General features: G+C 39.5%; 1 protein-coding gene across 1 annotated transcript; it reads left to right on the forward strand.

Annotated features, from left to right (window-relative positions):
• Positions 1–10,708: 10,708 nt before the first annotated feature.
• Positions 10,709–12,792, forward strand: LOC115770566 (pickpocket protein 28). The gene is made up of 5 exons (XM_030715878.1): positions 10,709–10,887; positions 10,947–11,171; positions 11,231–11,402; positions 11,472–12,151; positions 12,211–12,792. The coding sequence occupies exons 1-5, from the start codon at positions 10,709–10,711 to the stop codon at positions 12,449–12,451; spliced, it is 1,497 nt and encodes a 498-aa protein (XP_030571738.1). The 3' UTR covers positions 12,452–12,792.
• Positions 12,793–23,320: the final 10,528 nt, after the last annotated feature.

Raw genomic sequence — 23,320 nt, forward strand, 5'->3', positions numbered from 1 at the left:
CTTTTTTTATCGGCCTGTGCAATGCACATCTGCTAAAGCGCACTGCAAATATTTTGGCCATTCTAGGGTTTTCCAGTCACGCCATGTAAGTGATCGGGCAGGGCTTGTAATCTAACGGACAGTCGCTAACAGGAATAATATTCATCCATTCAGCAGTTGGAGCAGTTTGATATTGCCGAGAGCTTAACCAAGTTGCGACCTGTGCTGTATAAGGATCATGCGTCATGAATCTGGACAGGCTACCAACAAGTTGTCGGCTGCTCTACTACCTAGTGCTATGGGCATGGTCCTAACATATCCTAGTCTCTGTAAGCGTGACGTCCTAAAACATTTTGAAGCGCAATGGAAGCATACTTATTGTCAGCGGCTCGATGGAACCGTGCATACAATTCGCTAATAAGCACATGCATATTTTTCAGGCCGTTGACAAAATAGGCATGTTCATCGAAGTGTGCGCCTTCCAGCTGGATACGTCGTATATGCTGCGGCATGCAGCGGAAATAATTGGCGGCTTTTACTTGGGCACCAGCGACTTTGAGGGCTTGTGCATGAACCTGCTTTGTCAGTTACTAATGTCGCCACAGAGACGCTATCACTTGAATTACCCCAAGCAACCGCCGATGGATCTGCGCGGTCTTCGCTATTGCCACAATAAGCTCATCAAAATTGGATTCGCCTGTAGCAATTGCCTGTCGGGTGAGTTGTCTGTATATAAGCTTAAGCTTTATTATCTTCCGACGCTCGCAAGTACTCGCCTATTTGCGGTAACTGCGAGTGAGTTCTATGAGTATTTGTATTTTATACATTTTCTACCCTTGCAATATCCGTTATCCGCTATAATATTAGGTATAAGGCAACTTGATACAATTATCGAAACTATCATAAGCCTTATATGGGTTTTAAATGGTGGATGCGAGCCGCCTTTCAACCGAACCGTTTCAAACTCAAATTTCCAATTTCTTCTTTAAATAAACCTTTGAATGCTTGAAGGCTTATGAGCCTTGCGGTGAGGATCTGGTTTCATCAGTATACCGAAATAGCGATTTTTTTTTTTTTTGTTCGCCGACACTAACTTGAGTTACTATATAATAAAGACTGGTGCTTTTAAGATCAGAACATTTATTGTTTACACCCTTGAAATAATATGATGTCATGTGTCTGCAATGGTGTTTCTTTGAATATTTCTTTTACAGAAAAATCTTTAATCCTCCAGAGAAATTGAAGCTGTATATTAATAGGGAAGCCACAGATCAACGCCGGTGACAAATAGCTAATAAATCAAAGCTGCTGAAAAAGATATAAATAAATAAATATGCAATCTTTTCTTTCCCTTTACAATTGATTTCACTTATCTTCGGCTTTAATTTGGCGTCAGGTTCACTAAATTAAAACACCACCGGAACGCGCAACCACATGACTAGACCGCAACGCACGTGCGCACCACATAAATTCGCAGATTTCCACATGTCAGACACTTGACGGCGACGCCATTTTGTGAAATCCTCATTAAATCAACTTTCAGCCGATTGCACAGACGCGCTAAGGATGTCGCTGCTCGGGTGGCGGCATACTTTACGAGCCGCAAAGCAAATGTTTTGCTTTTTTCCTTTTGCTTTTCATTAAAATTTACGCATTATCGCATAAATACTTATGTACATGGCTGAGAGGTTGCCCGGCCGCCCCCTCACTCCTCTCCGCACCGCTCATTCCATCGCTTTGGTAAAGTTTGGCCAATTTTTGCCAATTAACAGAGGCGCAATCTCACGTACATCGGCCATGCGTTTGTCGCATTTTCATTTCGATAGCGGTTGGCGGAGGCTGCGTTGTTTGGGTTTCAATCTCGCGTTGCTTTTTATGGGCTTACGGGCAGCCGTAGCGTTGCCATATCGCCCAGCCCAGAGGCGCGTATCAGTGGCAGTCGTTAAAATGCTTGTCATAATTCCGCTTATATGCATGTGACATTTAGCGGCGATGGCCATTCAAGATTCCCATTGGGGTGCACTGGAGCACAACATTAATGGGGTGATGCGAAGCTGGGGTGTGGCGTTGCCATCCAGTGGCAATTATTTTAAACTGTATGGTGTCTGTTAACAAAATGCCGTCGCCACTCATGCACCGTGGGCGACAAATACTATGACATTGTTTGAAACGTTTTCAAGTTCATTTTAGGATTTATTAAATTTGAGAAAATGTCTAAAAAGGTTTAATAAAAAATTTATAATATACAAAAATATTCTTTTTATTATAAGCCTAACAGTTAAAATTCTTAAAGTTTAATTGAAATCAAAAATTGTATATATTTACATTTGTATTTTATTAATTTAATTTAAAATTAACATAAAAGTTGTTTTTATGATTAACAGCAAACTTAAAAGGCTTTTTGAATTTTAGAATAAAATTAAAGAAATGCGCAAAAACCTTCCATTAGCTCTTATATTTATTTTAATAATATTTTTTAAATCTTTATTTGATTACCACTGTCCGATATGGAGTCGTCAAAAGTAAGCCGCTTGGTCTGTATATTTCAATTTATTTTTTACACTCAGTAATTTCCTTTGTTTGAATTTGCCTGGGCGTACATTGCGTATGCGTAATGCAATGGTGTTTCTTTTTTGTTTGGCATGCCAAATATTTGTGTGGCTCTGGGCCATAACCTTGCCAGCGTTAAGTCAGCCATGCGGCCAGGCAGCCAGCAGCTGGTAATTGTCAATGGCGTTGGCGTTGGCGTTGACGTTGATGTCGTTCTTGCAGTCGCAGTCGCAGTCGCCGTCAAAGTTGGCTCTTTGGCGTTGGCGTGGCCGGCGCACGTTTCGATTTGCAGTCAATGAATGCGCTCGTAAGTCGTGTAACACTTTTTTGCACTTGCATTTGGCTTTGGCTTTGGAAATTTAATTTGCATTTTGAGTTGGCGACCACCCACGCGGTCTTCGGCTGCTGCCTGTTGCTGACTCAGTTTCCATTCATAAAGTCGAGCTTTTCGCTCAGGTGTTGAGTGCCGCATTTGGCATGCAAAGTGCAAGCGAATAAAACTTATTTTTGGCAAAAATTCAACCAAAAGACGTGCGCGTGTCTCAACAATTAACTCTCCCGACCAATCAGGCTCACAATTTCGGATAAACCTAAATTCAATTGGGCGTTGTGAAATGTATTTTTCTTAATTGCATGATTGGCATGATAAAACATTTATCAACGCTGGCTCCTGCTTGCTTTTATTGCTTGTTAATTGCCTAGCAGAATACACAAACACGACTTTTACGCCCCAAGACACGTTCCACAACCCGCCCACAGCCACGCCTATGCCATGCACTGCACCTGACCACGGACTTGGTCGGCCCCTTGGAGTTTTGTTGTCATTTCTGGAAATGTAATCAAAGTGGAAAACGCTTGGTGGTCAGACGACTGACCACACTTTGCAGCTGCACGGGTTATCTGCATGTTGTGCGAGCTAGAGATGTGCTCGAGCACGTGACACGAGGTCATGTACTCGATATATGCGTGATTTTACTGTTCTACATTTACACAAATGAACTGGCTTTAAATGTGGCGAGCACGCTCACACGCAAGGCACGCGCTCATCTCCAAAGCAAATATTTGCTGCCAGACGCTGTTAATACCTGCCTGGGCTGGTTGTGGGTGGTGGGCTTTGCTGTGCTATAAGCTGTAGGCGTGGCAAATATCGTTGTAAGTACAACACATTGCACATTTGCTTGGCCCCCAAAATGACGACAAATAACTTGAATGTGTGTGTGTACTGCAATGCTAATTGTGTTTCTATGTGTAACTGTAGCTGCACTTTGTGCGTTAAGAGATTTATGCGCTATGACAGGAAGCTCTTGATTAATAGAACTTTAATGAAAAGATTTATGTGGCTGCAATATTAAAACGCACTACGTTTTCGGATTTCAATATCGAGCTAATTGCTGTAATTGCTGTCACAGCTCAGACAAAACCAACGCGACAAATTAATTTAATATAAAGTAAGAAAGTGAGTAGAAGAGTAAGACATAGTTTTGGAATCATCGACTTGCAAATGGGAGAAAACTGTGTGAGAAACAATAAAGGCGCCTTTCAATAAAATTCACTTTAAAATTTATTCTTTATACAATTAGGCAAGAGAATTTATATGCAGGAGTATTAATAAAAGCTTAGCAAGCGTTCAATACGTAATATATTTTATGATCATTTTTGTAAGGTACACTAAGGGAACAATAAATAAAAAACTTCATTTTTGTATACACTTGTAGAGCCTATTGTATAATTCACCCACCAAATCTTTGACCCCCATTTCCACCAAGGAGGAATGGATTTTCAAAAAATTGCGAAGCAAATTTCATTGAAAATGTTGTACACGAACACTTTTCGCTAATTACCTACTGTTGTGGGTGGAATTTCCCAAATCGCTGAAACAAGTATTTATTAAGTTCTAATCTAGAGCTCTCTAAATAAGTTTGAAGCAAATCAGACAAAACTTAAACCTTCATCCACAAAGTCTTTGAATCACACTTTTTACCGAGGATACTTTAATTCTGAGAAAAAATGTGAAACACGTAAACACGTGAAAAACAAGTAAGAGGTTCTAGTCGGGAGCTCCCGACTAGGGAATACCTGAACCCTCTTATTCCAACACCAAATAAATTTAAAAAAAGTTCCCTTGGCAGGGTTCGAACTCGCAACTGACCGCATTACTTGCTGTTGACTCTACTCAAAAACCACACTAGCAAAAAAGGTATAAATTGAAAGATACTTGACATATATGTAATATTCAACATATCAAGGGAGTCTAGCTCTTAATATTTACCCAACTTGCTTGGAAACGGAGTAAGTTATCGAGCTAAAATTTCAAGTCCTTAGCTCTTATAGGTTCTGATATCCTTGTGTTCATATATACGGACAGACAGACGAATGGACAGACAGACGGACATGGCTAGATCGACTCTGCTATTGATGCTAATCAAGAATATATACACTTTATAGGGTCGGAGATGCTTCCTACTGAATTTTTTTTTGTTACATACATTTGCACAAAAACATCATACCCTTTTTACTCATTTTTAATGGGTTCAGGGTATAAAAAGTGCCATCCATGAGATACCCCGAACCCAGCGCCTAGCGATCACTTTTGGATACCCCAGTAGCTCGTCGGCAATTTGGCTCCGGATGAAATGGACCTGTTACCCGATAGAGTGGAGATTTCTAAAATCTAAATCGGACATTTAGTTCACTCGTTCAGTATTCAGTCGGTCATGAACAATGAATTCTGCTCAGCTATTAGGTCGGTAATACCCGACCATTGTAGGTGGAGATCGAGTTCGATAGCGTCATTTGGGACATACCGGTAACCTTGTTAGGTGCATCTAGGTCTTATAATTTTCGACTTATGCTTAAAAAAGCAAGTCACAATTGCGAAAAAGGTAAAATATATCAAGAAAATAATAATCAACTCGCCTTGTATATATTTCAAATTTTAAGTCTGTAGCTTCTGTAGTCTCTCACATCAACACACGGATAAAGGAAACGGCTATGGCTGGCAAGACTTGGCAGTTGAGCCTGAGATGCTTTATTTCCGCCTAATATAAGCACAAGCATAAAACCGCCTTTTCATCCATTTTCATTGGGCGTGAAGCAGACCCATTAACAGTATCTTACATAAAAATTTGTGCCGAGATTAATGTTGCAAAAATTATTAACAATCTTTGCGTTTGTTCGATCATTTTTAAAATGTTAAATAAGCCAAGCAAACAATTGACAAGTCACTTTTTTATATCTCTTCTCAACTTTCATGTTCATGGAAGCTCTCCTCATCCATCACTTGGCCATCGAATGCTAATGCACATTCGTTATTCAAACCGCAATGCTGAAATGCATCGTTAGCTTCGCCATAATTCATTCAATATAATCGCATGTGAATGACAATTCTATAACTCATTATGTGCGCCTGCTCCACATTAGACAATGGCTTGAGCAAAGCCCCAAAGCAAGCCATAGAAATGCGCGCAGCTAATTGATATTCTTCAGCGATAATCATGAAAATTTATGCCACAATATGTAAAATATTTCTTCGTCGGCGGCGTTGGCGGCGTCATCCTCATTGTTTCTTCAAGCGCTTACAACAAATTGCAATTGCAGCAGTTTCTGCATATTAATTTTCACAGCGCTGACGTCGACAAGTTGTTTGTTGTGGTTGTTTTTGTCGTTGTTGTTGTTGTGGCTGTTGCCGGCACGAGCTGTAGTTGCTGTCGAGTCTCGCATTGTCGTTGCTAGCTGCTGCTGCGGCCGTAGGAGCCACTTGAGCGCCGCTTCTGACAACTGTAACAATGCACTTTCAAATGATAATTGTTACAACTTTTATCGCTGATATTGCCAGCAACTGTTGCCACTGTTGCAGCAGAAACATTTGTGGGCAGCCTTTGGCTTGCAGTTGTTATTGTTATGATTATTGCATTGTTATTGGCATTTTATTGCTTCTGCGCTGCTTTCTTGTCTTTATCTGACTACTTTAATGCTTAAAGGCCGATTGGCGCAGCAGCATGCAAACTGGGTCCTAGTGCCTAGTTCGTAGTGCGGAGTTCGAGCCCCGGACCACAAGTAGATCCTATTTGGGCTGACAATCGTTTACGTGCCGTTGTCATAAGTCCCTGCCAAATGTTCATCGTAGTTTTTAGTGTTGTTGCCGTGTTTTTTTTTATGGGTGGGTGGGCATTTGTTTGTTGTTCTTTCAACGTTGACCGACATTGTTGCAATATTGTCAGCACATGTACAAAAAACAAAAAAAAAACAAACAACAACCACATTTTGTTTGCCCAATCGTGGCAGTCTTTTGAGGTAGGCGTGGGGGTGGTAGAATGGCAAAGGGCATGGCCCTAGCTGAACGACAGTTTGCAGCCACTGCCGCCCAGTCGATCAGGCGACGATACGTGGTACTTGAACACGATTTTTTGTTGCAATTTTTATTTTTTATATGTTTTTTTGGACACGCTTATTGTTTGTGGCTGTATATTATATTTGGGCATTCGTGTTTTACCTATCGCATTTTGAGTGTTATTGATTCTCTATTTGGTTTATTGCGGCTCCCCATTTTGGCTAGTTTCGCTGGTCAAAATCAATTTCATTCATTAGTTGAAATGTTTGCAAATTATGTGAGTTCAGCGCCGAGGGGCACATAACCGACATTCGTTTTAATCACTGACAGTATTTTGCACAACTTTTTATAAATTGAACCCATTAAAAATCGGTAGAAAGGGTAAAATATTTTTGTGCAAATGTACGTAACAGGCAGAAGTAAGCATCTTCGACCATATAAAGTGTATATATCGCTGATCAGCATCAAAAGACAAGTTGTTGCGAGTTCGAACCATGCCAAGGAAACCTTTTTTTAAATTTATCTTTATTACTTCAAGTGAGAGCGTTGCGCGAACTGCATTTGGTGTTGGAATGAGAGGGTTCAGGGTATTCCCAAGTAAGGAGCTTCCGACTAGAACCTCTTACTTGTTTAATAAAAGTACCTGTAACTTTTAAAAGTTTGTTAGCGTAGGGACGCAACGCATTGATCTTCCGTTTAACAAATATTCCAATATTTTGATTGATATTCTGGTACAAAAATCTTGTATAATCGTCAAATACCTCACGTTTTTCTGCAAATGGTAAATAATGTTTATTGATTACAGTTGGTTAATTTCGTATTCATGGCGCTGAGCTGATGCCAACTAATTGACACTTAACATGGCTTGAAGTATTTTCAAGTTAATTGTGTGTCGACATCAACAACAACCGCAGCCCCCCAACACTCCCTCTAACGAAGCACAGTTGACCATTAGCTAGCTCTATTCATGCACATGATAGTATTTAAATTGCCCTGTCGTTTGCTGTTGTCAATGCTGCTGTGACTGTTATTGCGCTTGACATTTTATCGATACACCTGCAAAATTGTTGCTGCTACGCAGCGAACTTCCATATGCAAGTAAACAACATAAAATCTGACTTCAAAACAACAGCCAAAAATGTGTCCCCACCAGACCGAAGAGTGCAGCTAAAACTTTCGACTCTCGTCTGGCTGCGTAGGCGGCCAAAACAACAATAAGTAAAACAATGGCAAACAAAAAATAGACGAGTCTCGTTCCACAAGTCAAATATCTCGCAAAATGCAAAACACTTTTACCCATCAAAGCAAGCTTAGGGGTATTCTGATTTTATGGAATCAATTTCTTTGGATATTGAAACCACTCTTTATTTACTTCAACCTTTCAGTTTCATGCATGTTAATGGCCGTATTTATATTTTCAATTCAAGATAATTAGTATGGATATCGATATTGTCGATAAGAGTTGGCATATGCATTTCATTTACATTTTTCCATTTTCGTTTTATTTAAATTTTTTTTAATTTTTGGCATTTATTGCATTATTTTTATAAAAACATTTAAAGAAGAAATATAATTGTTCGACATTTTTTCTCTTGTAAACGTAAATGTTAAAATATGGATTTACTTCAGGCTATTGAAAATGTTGTCGTGCTTAATATGAATCGTCGACAAAGGAAATCATTTAAATTCATAGTACTTCACAACTTGTTGCTGTTTATTGATTTCCCTTTTATTTATTTTAACATAAATATTTTGCATTTTGGTCTTATTTAAATGTCTTGTTTTCCGATTTGGCGACTTCAACAATGTGCAAAAAATATTTAACAACTTTATTGGACATTCAACGCAACTTGTGTCACACTGCCAGACAAAAAACCAGTTACTTCCAGTGCACAAATATGTTAATGGTATATGGGTATACAGAGTGGTTCGTTTAAATGATAAGTGTTGTTGTTTCATTGGGTGCGGGTAAAGCCCATATATGTGGTAAGCGAAATTATTGAGTTGGAATGTGTTACTAAAGAAATGAATAAAGTTTAAAATCATTACACCTCAAATATTTTGCTTTTACAGTCCATATAAGGAAAGCATTAATGAGGCTAAACTAATAAATATCGTTAATTTTTCTTAAAAAGAACTCAAAGTAGAAAAAAAAAAACACGTATAAAGGAAATCCAGCTCAAGAACAAATTTTAATTAAATACAATATGGGGAGACTTAGAAAATTTAAAATTTTTTTCAACAACAAATACTTTTACAATTTTTAACACGCATTGGCAATAATTTTATAAAAATTCTTAGCTCGTACGGCAATATATTAAAACCTTTCCCACTGCGACGGACCACAAAATACCTTAAATACTTTCGCGCGAATGCAACAAATTCCTTTTATTTATTTATTTTCATATTAAGGCAAAGGAAAAAAGTTCAATTGATGAAATAAAATGGCTTGTGGGTGTTGTTAACAATGCGTTTGTTAAATTATTGTTGCTGGACTCTGACAACCAAAAGAACTTAACTGCATGTTTGGGCGCATAAATAATTAAAAAGCTCGCAATAGTGTTGCATGGGCCATGATGCATGTTGCATGCTGTCATGCAGGCAACGTTCAAATTTCAATAAGCACTCTAATTGTTTTTAAGTGTTTTTCACCAGGCAGCAAACAACGTAAATGAGTCGTAATTGCATAATTCTAATTTAGCGTCGAGTTCTAAGCACCAAAAACATGTTGACTACATTTAATGCATGCCACGTTGAGTGTTTGAGTTTTGAGTTGAGTTTTACACGTGTGTGCTGATGGGTATGGGTGTGGGCGTGTGTCTGGCTGTTTGGTGTGAATGGGTCGCTTATTTAGTCATTTTGTCTAATAACTTACTGCATTGCTGCTGCTGCTGCCGCGCCTGCCTGACTGTCAGCCCACCTGCCTGGCGGTAGTAATTGGGCAGGAGTACTGTGTCGGTAGCGCCGCTAAAAACTTTACGAATTATGGCTTTGAAACCTGGCACAGGTGCCAGCAAATTCGTGTGCATTTTAACTTAAAAGCTGTGGAAAAATATGGATTTGATTGTTGGGAATTTAAGAGGACATTGTAAATTATATTTAGTAGTGTATATAGAGCATAAAGTGTATTTTAATATTATTATTACTTCAATTAAAGAAATATTTAAGAACTGATTTTTAGTCAAATCGGTTGTAGTAAATTTTTGTTTTGTCAATGTAAGTATTTTAAGTATTTTTATTACAAAAATAAACCTATTCAATTTGTAACTAATATAAAAATGTATACTTTTTATAATTATAAAATGGACCATTTATCAATTTTATTATGTTGTTCATTTACTCCATAGTATATATTAATATGTAAAATGCATATTTCATTTCTCTTCTTTAAATAATTTACTTATGTATAAATTTGACCAGTCCATTGTAAAATAAATACTGACATTCGAGCTGCTAAATGCAAAGTTGACGCATTTGTCGCCTGTTGTTAACCCACTCACACATAAATTAACCATTTATTTTGCTTCGAGTGTTTGTACCATATATAAGTACATATATTTATATATATTGACGCAACGAGCGTGTGCTCTGGGGGTCGACTTATATCCTTATTGCTACACCTGCACAAAGCAAATACCAATTAATAGCTTTTTGAATGCAGCGAACCTACCGACCAGTCTGCTACAAGAGTTGGCTCAAAGTGAGAGCAATCGAGACAGAGGCAAAGGCAGCGACGGAAAAGGATTTCAAGGCCAATGGCTGGTATAACCAGGCGCACATGCAATTAAGTTACCATAGGCCAACTACAAGCTCAAAGTATGGATTGCAGGAAAAGTGCCGTTTATATAAATGACATTGCAGGATAGCTCTACTCAGTTAGCAGGCGATTGGCGTATGAAACGGGCGGATATGAAGCTGGAAAAACACAATCAGTCCTGGAGTGTATTAGGCTGGAGATTTGTGGCCTACTTAAGGGATTACTGTCAAAATTGTAGTCTGGCAGGCTTTGCCTATATAGCCAATCATAAGTAAGGGTAAAAAAGACGCGTATATATGCACATAAACTTGATATTGTATTTGGCTGCAGTTTACATTTCACGGAGCGAATTTTTTGGCTGCTATGCATTATTGCTTCGACCATAGGCGTTTATAATCTGATCAGTCAATATCAGCGCGACTTCACCTCGCGCGCTGTCAGCATAGTCCACGAGAGTCTATCGCCATTTGCGATGCTAAAATTTCCATCGATTACCGTTTGCGAAACGCGATTTAATACGGATTTTCCGAAAAATGTGGAAGATTATATCCGGAGGTATGTGAAACAGTTCAATCATATAAATATGCTATGTACAGGCTGGAAGTTTCTTACAGCTTGGGTACAGGCTTGAATGAGCCCTACAACTGGGTGGTTGAGTCGTATGTATCCTTCATATTGTTTCCACATCAGTATGTGTCGGGCACATTTTTGCGCTGTCAACCATTCGAAAATTGTGAAGAATGCGCCAAGTGCCCCAAGAAAGATTTTCGAAAGATTGCCACAAGGGTATATTGAGAAGAGGTGTACTATGTCTGAAGAGGTCGATTTTAAAATGTGTATTGTTTTATATTTCAGTTTGGTTTCAATTGCTCGGATCTGTTTATCAGTTGCAAATTGTCGGATAACACCTTCGACTGCTGCAACTACTTTCTGCCGATGATCACGCCGTACGGACGCTGTTTTCTGCTCAACTCACTTCAGAACAATAAGCCCGAATCGAAGCATTGGCTGCCGGCCATTTTGGATCGGGGTAGCCAACCGGAAATGAAACTGCATCTGACACGCTCTGCTATCATTAAAGTGCTCAATGAGGAGGATGTCATAACCACGGCGCTGCCAACTGTAGAAGTCACTGTGAGGGAGGGACAGCAAAAGACATTACAGTTTCACAAGGAAGCCATGGTGAATGATCCCAATATGAAGGATATTCCAGTAGCCGCCCGCGATTGCTACTTTCCCGACGAGGTTACGCCATGGAGCATGTACAAGGCGTACAGTTTCAGTGCCTGCATCAGCGACTGCTTGAGACTGTATCAATATGAGCTGTGCAACTGCTCCGTGTACAATTTTATACCATATGAGAATGAACGCTATCCTGATTGTGACCTTAAGGGCTACTTGTGTCTGGAAAGTTTTTCCCTGGTCCTGCAGGATATCAAAAGACTATTCCGCGCTAGTTCACAGTCACTGCATTGCCATTGCCTGCCCTCCTGCACGGAGGGCGACTTGAAAGCCATCTATGAAGATCAAACCAGGTAAATTGGGAATCCCTTGTTCTGAACACACATCTTTAACGTGTTTTAATCGCTGGCAGCATAATTGCCAATGTTAGGGATACCAATGTAACAATTGTGATGCCAGTGTGGCCCACGGATCAATATCGCCGTCAGGTGCTTCGCACCAAACTGGATGTCGTTGTATCCATTGGTGGCATACTGGGTCTTTTTCTTGGCGCCAGCGTCCTGAGCGCCATCGAGTTTGTCTACTACTTTACTATGCGTGCTGGTAACAGTGCGCTGATGACACGTAAGAAATTGGTTAAGACAAATGCTTAATTGGCCGTCTGGCAAGCAGATGCAGAAGCATTCAAATCGTTGTCGAAGTCTTAAAAATTGCTTTATCATTTAAAGGAAATTTGTGTTTTGCAGAAAGTAAGCTTTTTAAGAATCAGTGTTTCATCATATATGCATAAAATAGTCTGTACGGAGACCAACGCTCCGCTCAAGCCGAAAGAACTTCATCGAAATTTAGCACGAAGATGGTGTTAGGATATATTCGCCACGCCAAACATCATAAGCAACCCATTTGCAGATACTGTGTGAATTTGGTGTCTGAGCTGTCTAGTATGCGAGATGTCGCCCGTTCAAGACCAGTAGCTGCTGGTAATATTTATATTTATTTAGTTAATTTGTCACTATTAAATAAATAAAACACAAATCATAATTATCTAAAAACCGCAAAGTAATGGCAAATGAATGGGAGTTCACAATAATTTATTTTTTTTTTTTTGACAAGACCGAATCAGTCTACAGATTGGCATATTTATCTAAGCCTCTTCGTATTGAGAGCGAGGCTTATAAGTATAATTGTTAAATATGAAAGTAGGAACATTTTGAATAAATGAAAATACATGTTTTTGTTCTCTTGTGCACTTGAGGGGAGACAATTTATATAAGTTTTATATGTGAGTTTTGTATCTCATTTTGCAGAAGAGGAACTGATGAAAAACCTGAGTAATGGCATAGAACGGAAGTGTGGGGAATGCGTAAATGTGTGGTGACCAACAGAGCTTTGTATTCAATATTTACTTGAACTGGGCGGCGCCGGGTTTTTTTTAGTTGTGTATGTAACACATATATGTGTGGCATGTACTGTGGTGAAGCTACTCTAGCAATACATATCGGGTAGCAACGGTGACGGCGGTTGGCAGCCAATCTTCACAAAATAATTCGGGAAGTAGTCACCGAGGCCCCTCGTGGTTGAGTTAGCATGGCAGGGCGGGATCCTCTTGTTCCCTAGCTCTTTCGGGTGGGGGGGTTCTTTTTGCCATGTCTCGACCTGCATACACAATTTTATTTTAGGATCCCTACAGAATCTAAATTGGAGACCGATACTCCGCAGAAACAAAATCTCAAACAGGCATAACTTAACGAGCACTTAAAGTGCCAATACAATGGTGATAGCTTTCATTAGGGCATATATATTCCGAAGAGGCGAAGTCTTGGATGTAAGCTGACTCTCGCGTTCGATACCCTCCCAACCATGATCTTCAGCGTTTAAGGTTTTGAAGATCCCAAAAAAAACATTCTTCTACTACATTATATCACCATGTCACCAGGAAAGAAAACTTAGCAATTCATAATCAAAATCCGTAATTAATATTTATTATAAACAAAAGCATTATTCAATGAAACTGAATCCTTCCGTTAGATAATCTGCATCTTATTACAAGTGGCATTAATGATTCAACAATAATTCAGTAACTAAAACTAGTCCGTTAATATTTTTACAATGTCTCAAAGATTCTTCAAAAATAATTCATTTTATAAACTATTCAGTTAATATTTTTTTTTCTTATTGATCAAAAAGAAACTCTCCAAATTTCGCTAAAGTGCATTTTAATAATTATAGAATATAGCTAGGTAAGAAAAAAATGACATTCGTAAATTGAACTAAAGTGTATTCGGCAAAAGCAAAAAAAAAAGTTATTATAATAGAGTCAATACAATTGTAGTTGATGGTTAATTGTATGGTCGAAAAAAATATGGGCAACAGAAGGTTAAGCTCAAAGCGCATGGGCAAATCGGAGCGCAGCGCAACCAGCTGATCGGTGAATACGATGATACATCTTTGTGTACATATATTTGATTCTGTTAAAAATCTTTTCTTTTAGGTTGCTTCTGTTTCAGCTAGTAATTGAGCGGGGTGTAGGTAGAATCAAAGATGATAAGCATTCACCAGACTGACACGGTCATAAACATATTGATCGGAGCTAAAGCGTAATGTGAAACAGAAAGTAAAAAAAACTCAGCAGGTGCGCATGTCAGTTTGGCTGTGCTTATCTGTGCCAAAATAAGAAAATATACTCAAAACAAAAGGTTAAAAACTTACATGTATTCCTCGATGAAAGGCCTTCCAGCGGAGAGTTTGCAGCAAATTTTATTTAATTTTTTTTTCATTTGTTTTCTTTTGTCTTCTGTGGGGCTTTAAATTGTTTTGATTATATTATTATGGCACAGGAGGGTTTTTAAATTGTGAGTACTAAGAAGATACTCTCCGAAAATAAGTGGGAAAAAAAATATAAAAAAAATTCTGAAATGACTTTGGACTCTACAAGAAGGGGGATAGATTTATACTAGTATTCCTTTCTATATATATAAAGCTATGTATATAGATGTCAATTTTTCTTTTTCACTGCACTTGCACGCGGTTTTTTGAGGGCCTAATAAATGCACTTTTCACAAACTTTTGGAAGTCTCTCACAAGATTTAGTTAACAATTTTTTTACTAAAAACATTTAACAGCAATTTTCATGCATCTGCACGCTCCGGCCAACTTAATTGGCGATGTCATCTGGGCTTCTGATCAGCGGCGCGTCAATGGGGCCCAGAAGGCTACTGCCTCTTCCGGATTCCAAACTGTGGAAACGGCGCCTGCCCTTGCTGGCATGAGCAAGGGTATGGCAGCTGATCCGCCGTTGAGGCTGACGTCTATTTAATGGGGGCAGAAATGTCATTGCCGTCCCAAGAAATTACAGTGCCGTCCAATTGGCACACGTGGCGGCTGCCTCAAAATAAGTGGGTTTTTCTGTCAGAGACGGCGGCGGCAAGATTTATTCCTCCAAAAATTACTTTCGGCAGGCAAGCAAGAACTGGTTAAAACTGTGACCAGATCTTGGCACAAAGAAATATATGCCGGTGAGGTGCTGGTGGCCGGGTGGCGGAGCGAAAGGTTATCATCAAATGAACAAAAAAAATTTATTTCGCCAATCGGTTACTTTTAGGGTTTTTCTTTTTATTTTTTTGTTGTTTTTGGTTCAATTTAGTTGGAATTTAAATTAAACGAATTAAACGACTGATGCCCGAACTTGTTGCTTTTAGATTAATATTTTGGTGGGGCTATGTCCGCACCGCCGTAGCCAGACCTTCGATGGTAAAGTAACTTTTGAAAAAAAAAAGGGTTATATCCGGGACCTGCAGGCTTATATAGGGTCTCAGAGCTTTTTTCTTTCCCGGATTAGAGGGAAGATAGCTGCGCTGCCAACGTGCACGCAGGCGGTTTATAGCAGCGGCTGACTCATTCGCAGCTGACCATGACAGACAAAAGCTGATCGCTATAGCGTCGTTACACAAACGCAAGCTGTTAGGATCGCTTACGCGGTTTAATTTAAATAGGAAAACTGCGACCATTACACCACCCGATAATATCCTACCGTTAGACGGGTATATTAGCGGGAATTAGACTCTAATGTCCTTGGCATGAAAAGTACCAATTTCTTTTCCTTGCTGATTTTCAAGGGAATAAAAACAATTTCCGAGTTTCTTTTTGACACGGCATTTAATAAACTGGGGAGCCAGTTTAGCATTAAAATTGTGTGAGAATTTACTAAGCGCAAAATTTCGACAGAACACCTCCTGTCCTTCACGAAAAGAAACAGGCTTGCTGCGTAAATTATATTGAGCCGCATTGCGCTCATAGGCTTTCCTGATGTTTTTCTGAATATCTGTCCTTAGCAATGCCAAATGGTCAGACCGCAACAGGGGGGCCTGCGGTTCTTCCAATAAGGACAACTCCTTCAATAATTTGTAATCGGTACCATGAGTGATCATATCCACCCCGAATAGGGCACGGTATGGAGAACACCCAATCGATTGGTGCAGAGCAGACCTTAAGGAGCATGAAATCCCTGTAATATGTTCATCCCAATGGGTCTGATCCTGTTTTAAATACGAGCGAATGGCGGCGAGTATTGAGCGGTTAACTCGTTCTGCAGCATTGCTCTGCGGTGAATATAGAGCTGTATACAGATGTTTAATGCCAAGTTCGGCTAAGAAGGCATTGAACTCACGAGCTTTGAACTGGGTGCCGTTGTCACTTATTATAGTTTGTGGCACACCAAAACAATGGAAAATTTGTTCAAGAAGAAATTTTTGTATCACAGCTGAGGTGAATTTCTTCAGGGGCTGCAACCAATGATACTTGCTAAAGTGATCTAAGACTATTAACAATCCCACATGACCGCTTTTGCTTCTAGGGTATGGCCCAAGCAGGTCAATATAAAGCCTTTGAAATGGTCTGCAAGTTGGGATGTGAGCACCCATAGGTGGCCGAAGGGTATAATTTGGAGCCTTAGTTTCTTTACATATCTCGCAATTTCGTATGTATTCACGTACATCTTTAACTAATCCTGGCCAGAACAAATGTCTGCGGATTCTCTCAATGGTTTTTTTGCATGCCGGCGTGAGACGACGTTATGCTGTCATGGGCTTGTTTGAGCACATCGACTTTAAGTCGATCAGGCACCCATAGTTTCCACGAAGGACTTTCTTGTGACGAGTCTCCCCTCGAATGTTCGGTGCGTACATACAAAAACTTATCAACTATTTTTATGTCCGGAAACTGAGTAAAATTTTGGGAAAATTTGTCTTTAATTTGTACATAGCTGGCGTCCATAAATGTATCGGACTCAAGATCTATTACAGGACCCATGTCTAATTGAGCGATTTCCTTCTCAGGCAACCGAGACAAAGCGTCGGGAACAATGTGGTCTTTGCCTTTCCGATGGGAGACGGAAAATTTAAATTGTTGCAGTCTAAAAACCCATCGTGCCAGTCTACCCGATATATTTTGCTGGCGCATAAGCCATAGCAAACTAGAATGGTCGGTAACCACTTCAAATTCCTGGAGTTCCAAATAACATCGGAACTTTTCGATGGCTAATATGACTGCTAGGCATTCACGCTCGGTAACACTATAGTTTCGCTGCGCACGGTTTAATTTTTTTGACATGAAAGCTATCGGTTGTTCTTCATTATCTTCAGACATCTGTACTAAAACGGCGCCAATGCCAAAATCACTAGCGTCACAATGTAAGAAAAATTTCTTCTTAAAGTCAGCATTTTTTAAAACCGGCGAGGATGTTAGCACTGTTTTTAAGTTGTCCATTGCGGTCTGTGCTTCAGGGGTCCACTCAAACTTTTTCTTTGTCGATAATACGTCCGTTATGGGGCAAGTGAGATCGGAAAAGTTGCATATAAACCGACGATACCAACCGCAAACTCCTAGAAATCCTCGAACTTGCTTCAAGTTTTTTGGCGGCGGCCAATTTACAATACAAGCTACTTTTTCCGGATCTGTGCAAATACCTCCGCTACCAATCACGTAACCAAGATAATTGATACTTGTTACACAGAATTGACTTTTCGAAATATTTAAAGTCAAGTTGGCTTTTCTAAACTGCTCAGCGATGCGAACCAATACCGCCAGATGTGAACTGAAATCTTCGGACACAATACACAGATCATCTAAATATCCAAACACGCAATAGCGCAGGTCAGAAGGAATTATCTCGTCCATTAACCGACACATGGTAGAAGGCGCGTTACAAAGGCCAAAGGGCATGACCTTAAACTGATATAGCGGTCTTCCGGGGACCGTAAAAGCAGTGAGAGGCTTTGAATCCTCGGAAAGTTCTATTTGCCAATAGGCGTCTTTCAAATCTAGTTTGGAAATTATATTCGCCTTAGGTAGCCGCGAAAAAATGCCATCGATGCTCGGCAAAGGATAAGCATCTTTTTTTGTGGCGTCATTCAGTCTTCGAGCATCCAGACAAAGGCGAACCTTGTTGGGCTTAAGGACGAGTCGCATAGGCGAGCTCCAGGCGCTTACCGACGGCTCAATAACTCCAAGCTGCAACATGCGATCAATTTCTGCATATAACAACTTTTCTACGGCCGGACTTACAGGATAGAATCTTTGTTTCACTGGACGTGCGTCTCCTATATCTATACGGTGTTGGATCAATGTTGTGCGGCCTAATCTATCAACAGCGTTGGGGAACAACTGCTTTACTACGTGCAGCTGTTGCGTTTGCTGGCTATCTAAAGGGTATGCAATCGACTCTGTTTCCTGCTCTTTTTCCATTGATTTTAGTTCTACAGAATTTATAATGCTTGGTGCGAGCTCAAAGGCTCTCCAAAAATCATGACCCAAAATTAGATTTTGGTTTATAGAAGGAATCACATACAGTTTCAAGGACTTGGTAGCCGATTTATACTGCATTTTAACTTCAAGCATTCCGATGACTTTCTGACTATGGCCATCTGCTGTTCTGACATGCGATTTAATAGGCTTAAATTCCGGCATTACGGTAAAATCTTGTTGCGCAAGCGTAGAACCTATGCAGCTAATATTCGCGCCTGTATCCAATAGACCAAGCTCGGTAAAGGTTAAAAACGACACTTCGGCATAGCTGCGCATATCGGTGGGATTGCAAAAAACGGTCGAAACTAAAAGCTTGCTATGTTGCTTGATTTTTGAATAATAATTTTTCAAGCGCTGCGTACGCTGAGAAATACGGGGTTTTTCTTCATAAAAAATCTTATTTCGGACATGCAAATAATTAGCTAACCGTTCATGATACGGTAAAAATCGTAATTTAATAGTTTTAGCTATTTCTAAATTGTTGGAATGTGACTTTAAAGTCGGTGTAGGGACCAAGCTTTTGCTTCGGTCCACAGTTACAAAGTTCGTATGGGAATTAATTAGATTTTTGGGGGCATCCGACTGCTGCTGGATGCACCCTTCTGTTGGTTTTCCGAAGCTTTACGGATACAGTTTTGGCACTGGGGCTTATAAATGTTGGGTGCCCCGCATCCGTAACAAAATATACGGCGGTCAGCAAGGCAATTTTCCCACAGATGCCCTTGCTCTTCGCAGTTCCAACATTTAAAGTTGGTATGACATCTACGAATTGCTGCGATGTCAAAGTTTGTATCTTCTGAATTTTCTACCTCCGGTTCATTAAAAGACTCTTCTAGTCCATATACTTGGCGACGGCCAATAGTTCTGGATTTATTCATACCATCAGTGCGACAACTGAGCTCATGAACTAAATTCTCGTTCATTTGGACCAATCTACGTAGATGGCCAACTGAACTTATTGGCTGGTATAGCAGTTTATGTCGGGTTTCGGGTAATAAATTATTTTTTAAAATTTCGATTAACTCCTCCTCGTCAATTTTAATTGCAAATTTATCGATCAGTGACGCTACAGCGTCATGGAACGACACAAATGATTCCCCAGGGTTTTGCTTTCTAGCTCTTACCAGTTCTTTGCTCATAAAATCGGACCGATAATCTTTGTACTGATGGCGAAGTGCAGTACAAAATTCAGTCCAGACTATGTGGTCTACCTGCTTGTGGTACCGCCAGTACCAGTCACGGGCTTTGCCTAAAAATAGCACATGTAAGTGCTTACAGAGACCCATAAAGTCGCTGTCCAAAGTTTCATCAGTCAATGTTTTGACTCTATACAGAAATTCTTCTACCCCTAATCCTTCGGTAGACCCATCAAAATGAAGATTCCATTTTTGCATGGTGTCAGCAATTTTCCCATTTCGGAATGACGAACTACTAGGCGACACCTGGATCGGGGTTGGCAACACTCTTGGAAAGGGTGGTGCTTGTATTTGCAGTGATGACATAACGCGAGTAATTGATTGTTCGATCATCTCCTGAATTATCCTATAGTCCACTCCCAGATTTTGGCGGGTATAATTGGACTGAGTGGGTCTTCCTCTTCTTCTTACACCAGGAGCTGGTCGTGCAGGAGCGATTTCAGGTGGATTCGTGCTATTGCTAGCGTCGAGTCCTGATTGTGGTACATCACTAACATCTAATAACCTTGCTGTTGGATTCTCGCCACTCTGGGTCGGACCAGGATTAAGAGATTTTGCTAGACTGCGCGTTACCGTTCTCCCTATGTTAGTAGGTGGAGGTGGGGCAGATTGTTTTCCTCTCGGCGAGCAATCTCCAACAACTAATTTAATTGAGGCTGGATCAATCACAGCACTACAACTGGGACATTTAGCATGGTTTACCAACCAACCTTCCAAGCAAAGTTTGTGGAAAACATGCCTACAAGGGGTGCAATAGCAAGACTGTGTATTGTCCATTACTAACTGGCATAGAACACAGTGGTTATCAGCGGTCTCTGACGACGGCTGTACATTTTGTGGGCTGCGTAAAGGCAACATGCTTCATTCATATTTTCCTGATTCGTGACATTGGTTTGGTAATATAATAAAGTAGAAGTTATTTGTTTTTTTTTTTTTTTTTTTTTTTTTTTTTTTTTTTAATTACGAAATATAATCGCCTCAATGAAAGTAGGTAATTTATCTGGTTTATTGAAACTACTATAGAAAGCGGTTTGTAATATTCAACATTTTAATCTAATCAGAAATGTTCGGCAAGGATATGCAAAGCAGCATATGGCCAAGTTCCGGGCAACATTCTAACTATCTTTGATAGTATCGTTAATACAAAACCATTCAATCTAACTTTATAACTTTTGGCTCCACGAAGACTGAGATTTACTTAACCATCAACAAGCTATCAAGTAGCAATCAGTACTGATATCTTAGCAAAATATGCAGTATTCTAAAATTGCATTTGAAAGTATTTCTACCTAAGCAAACCTAATCTGTTGTTTCTCCAAAATTATAAGAAAGAAAACGAGCAAATGTATGGGACCGATTGTATAGCTGGTGTTAATAACTATAGTCGTGTTTATATATAGGCACTCAACAATATAGTAAGGTCAGATTCTCGGCATAATTCAAGCTCTGAATTGTAAGCATCGTAGTCCTAATTACTATCTTGTATACTACCAGTATCTGCGCATGCGGAAGATAGACTAAACCAGTCACATCGACGTCAGCGTGCGTGGACAATAATATAAAGACTCATTTTTTTTTTTTTTTTTATTTTTTTTTTTTTTTATAGACAACCTCGGGCCCCATGATTGGGCGCCAAAAATTTATGTGGCAAGTACTGTGGTGAAGCTACTCTAGCAATACATATCGGGTAGCAACGGTGACGGCGGTTGGCAGCCAATCTTCACAAAATAATTCGGGAAGTAGTCACCGAGGCCCCTCGTGGTTGAGTTAGCATGGCAGGGCGGGATCCTCTTGTTCCCTAGCTCTTTCGGGTGGGGGGGTTCTTTTTGCCATGTCTCGACCTGCATACACAATTTTATTTTAGGATCCCTACAGAATCTAAATTGGAGACCGATACTCCGCAGAAACAAAATCTCAAACAGGCATAACTTAACGAGCACTTAAAGTGCCAATACAATGGTGATAGCTTTCATTAGGGCATATATATTCCGAAGAGGCGAAGTCTTGGATGTAAGCTGACTCTCGCGTTCGATACCCTCCCAACCATGATCTTCAGCGTTTAAGGTTTTGAAGATCCCAAAAAAAACATTCTTCTACTACATTATATCACCATGTCACCAGGAAAGAAAACTTAGCAATTCATAATCAAAATCCGTAATTAATATTTATTATAAACAAAAGCATTATTCAATGAAACTGAATCCTTCCGTTAGATAATCTGCATCTTATTACAAGTGGCATTAATGATTCAACAATAATTCAGTAACTAAAACTAGTCCGTTAATATTTTTACAATGTCTCAAAGATTCTTCAAAAATAATTCATTTTATAAACTATTCAGTTAATATTTTTTTTTCTTATTGATCAAAAAGAAACTCTCCAAATTTCGCTAAAGTGCATTTTAATAATTATAGAATATAGCTAGGTAAGAAAAAAATGACATTCGTAAATTGAACTAAAGTGTATTCGGCAAAAGCAAAAAAAAAAGTTATTATAATAGAGTCAATACAATTGTAGTTGATGGTTAATTGTATGGTCGAAAAAAATATGGGCAACAGAAGGTTAAGCTCAAAGCGCATGGGCAAATCGGAGCGCAGCGCAACCAGCTGATCGGTGAATACGATGATACATCTTTGTGTACATATATTTGATTCTGTTAAAAATCTTTTCTTTTAGGTTGCTTCTGTTTCAGCTAGTAATTGAGCGGGGTGTAGGTAGAATCAAAGATGATAAGCATTCACCAGACTGACACGGTCATAAACATATTGATCGGAGCTAAAGCGTAATGTGAAACAGAAAGTAAAAAAAACTCAGCAGGTGCGCATGTCAGTTTGGCTGTGCTTATCTGTGCCAAAATAAGAAAATATACTCAAAACAAAAGGTTAAAAACTTACATGTATTCCTCGATGAAAGGCCTTCCAGCGGAGAGTTTGCAGCAAATTTTATTTAATTTTTTTTTCATTTGTTTTCTTTTGTCTTCTGTGGGGCTTTAAATTGTTTTGATTATATTATTATGGCACAGGAGGGTTTTTAAATTGTGAGTACTAAGAAGATACTCTCCGAAAATAAGTGGGAAAAAAAATATAAAAAAAATTCTGAAATGACTTTGGACTCTACAAGAAGGGGGATAGATTTATACTAGTATTCCTTTCTATATATATAAAGCTATGTATATAGATGTCAATTTTTCTTTTTCACTGCACTTGCACGCGGTTTTTTGAGGGCCTAATAAATGCACTTTTCACAAACTTTTGGAAGTCTCTCACAAGATTTAGTTAACAATTTTTTTACTAAAAACATTTAACAGCAATTTTCATGCATCTGCACGCTCCGGCCAACTTAATTGGCGATGTCATCTGGGCTTCTGATCAGCGGCGCGTCAATGGGGCCCAGAAGGCTACTGCCTCTTCCGGATTCCAAACTGTGGAAACGGCGCCTGCCCTTGCTGGCATGAGCAAGGGTATGGCAGCTGATCCGCCGTTGAGGCTGACGTCTATTTAATGGGGGCAGAAATGTCATTGCCGT

Source organism: Drosophila novamexicana, unplaced genomic scaffold, assembly GCF_003285875.2.
Source record: "Drosophila novamexicana strain 15010-1031.04,08,12 unplaced genomic scaffold, DnovRS2.1 tig00004557-arrow-arrow-pilon, whole genome shotgun sequence".
Lineage (NCBI taxonomy): Eukaryota > Metazoa > Arthropoda > Insecta > Diptera > Drosophilidae > Drosophila > Drosophila novamexicana.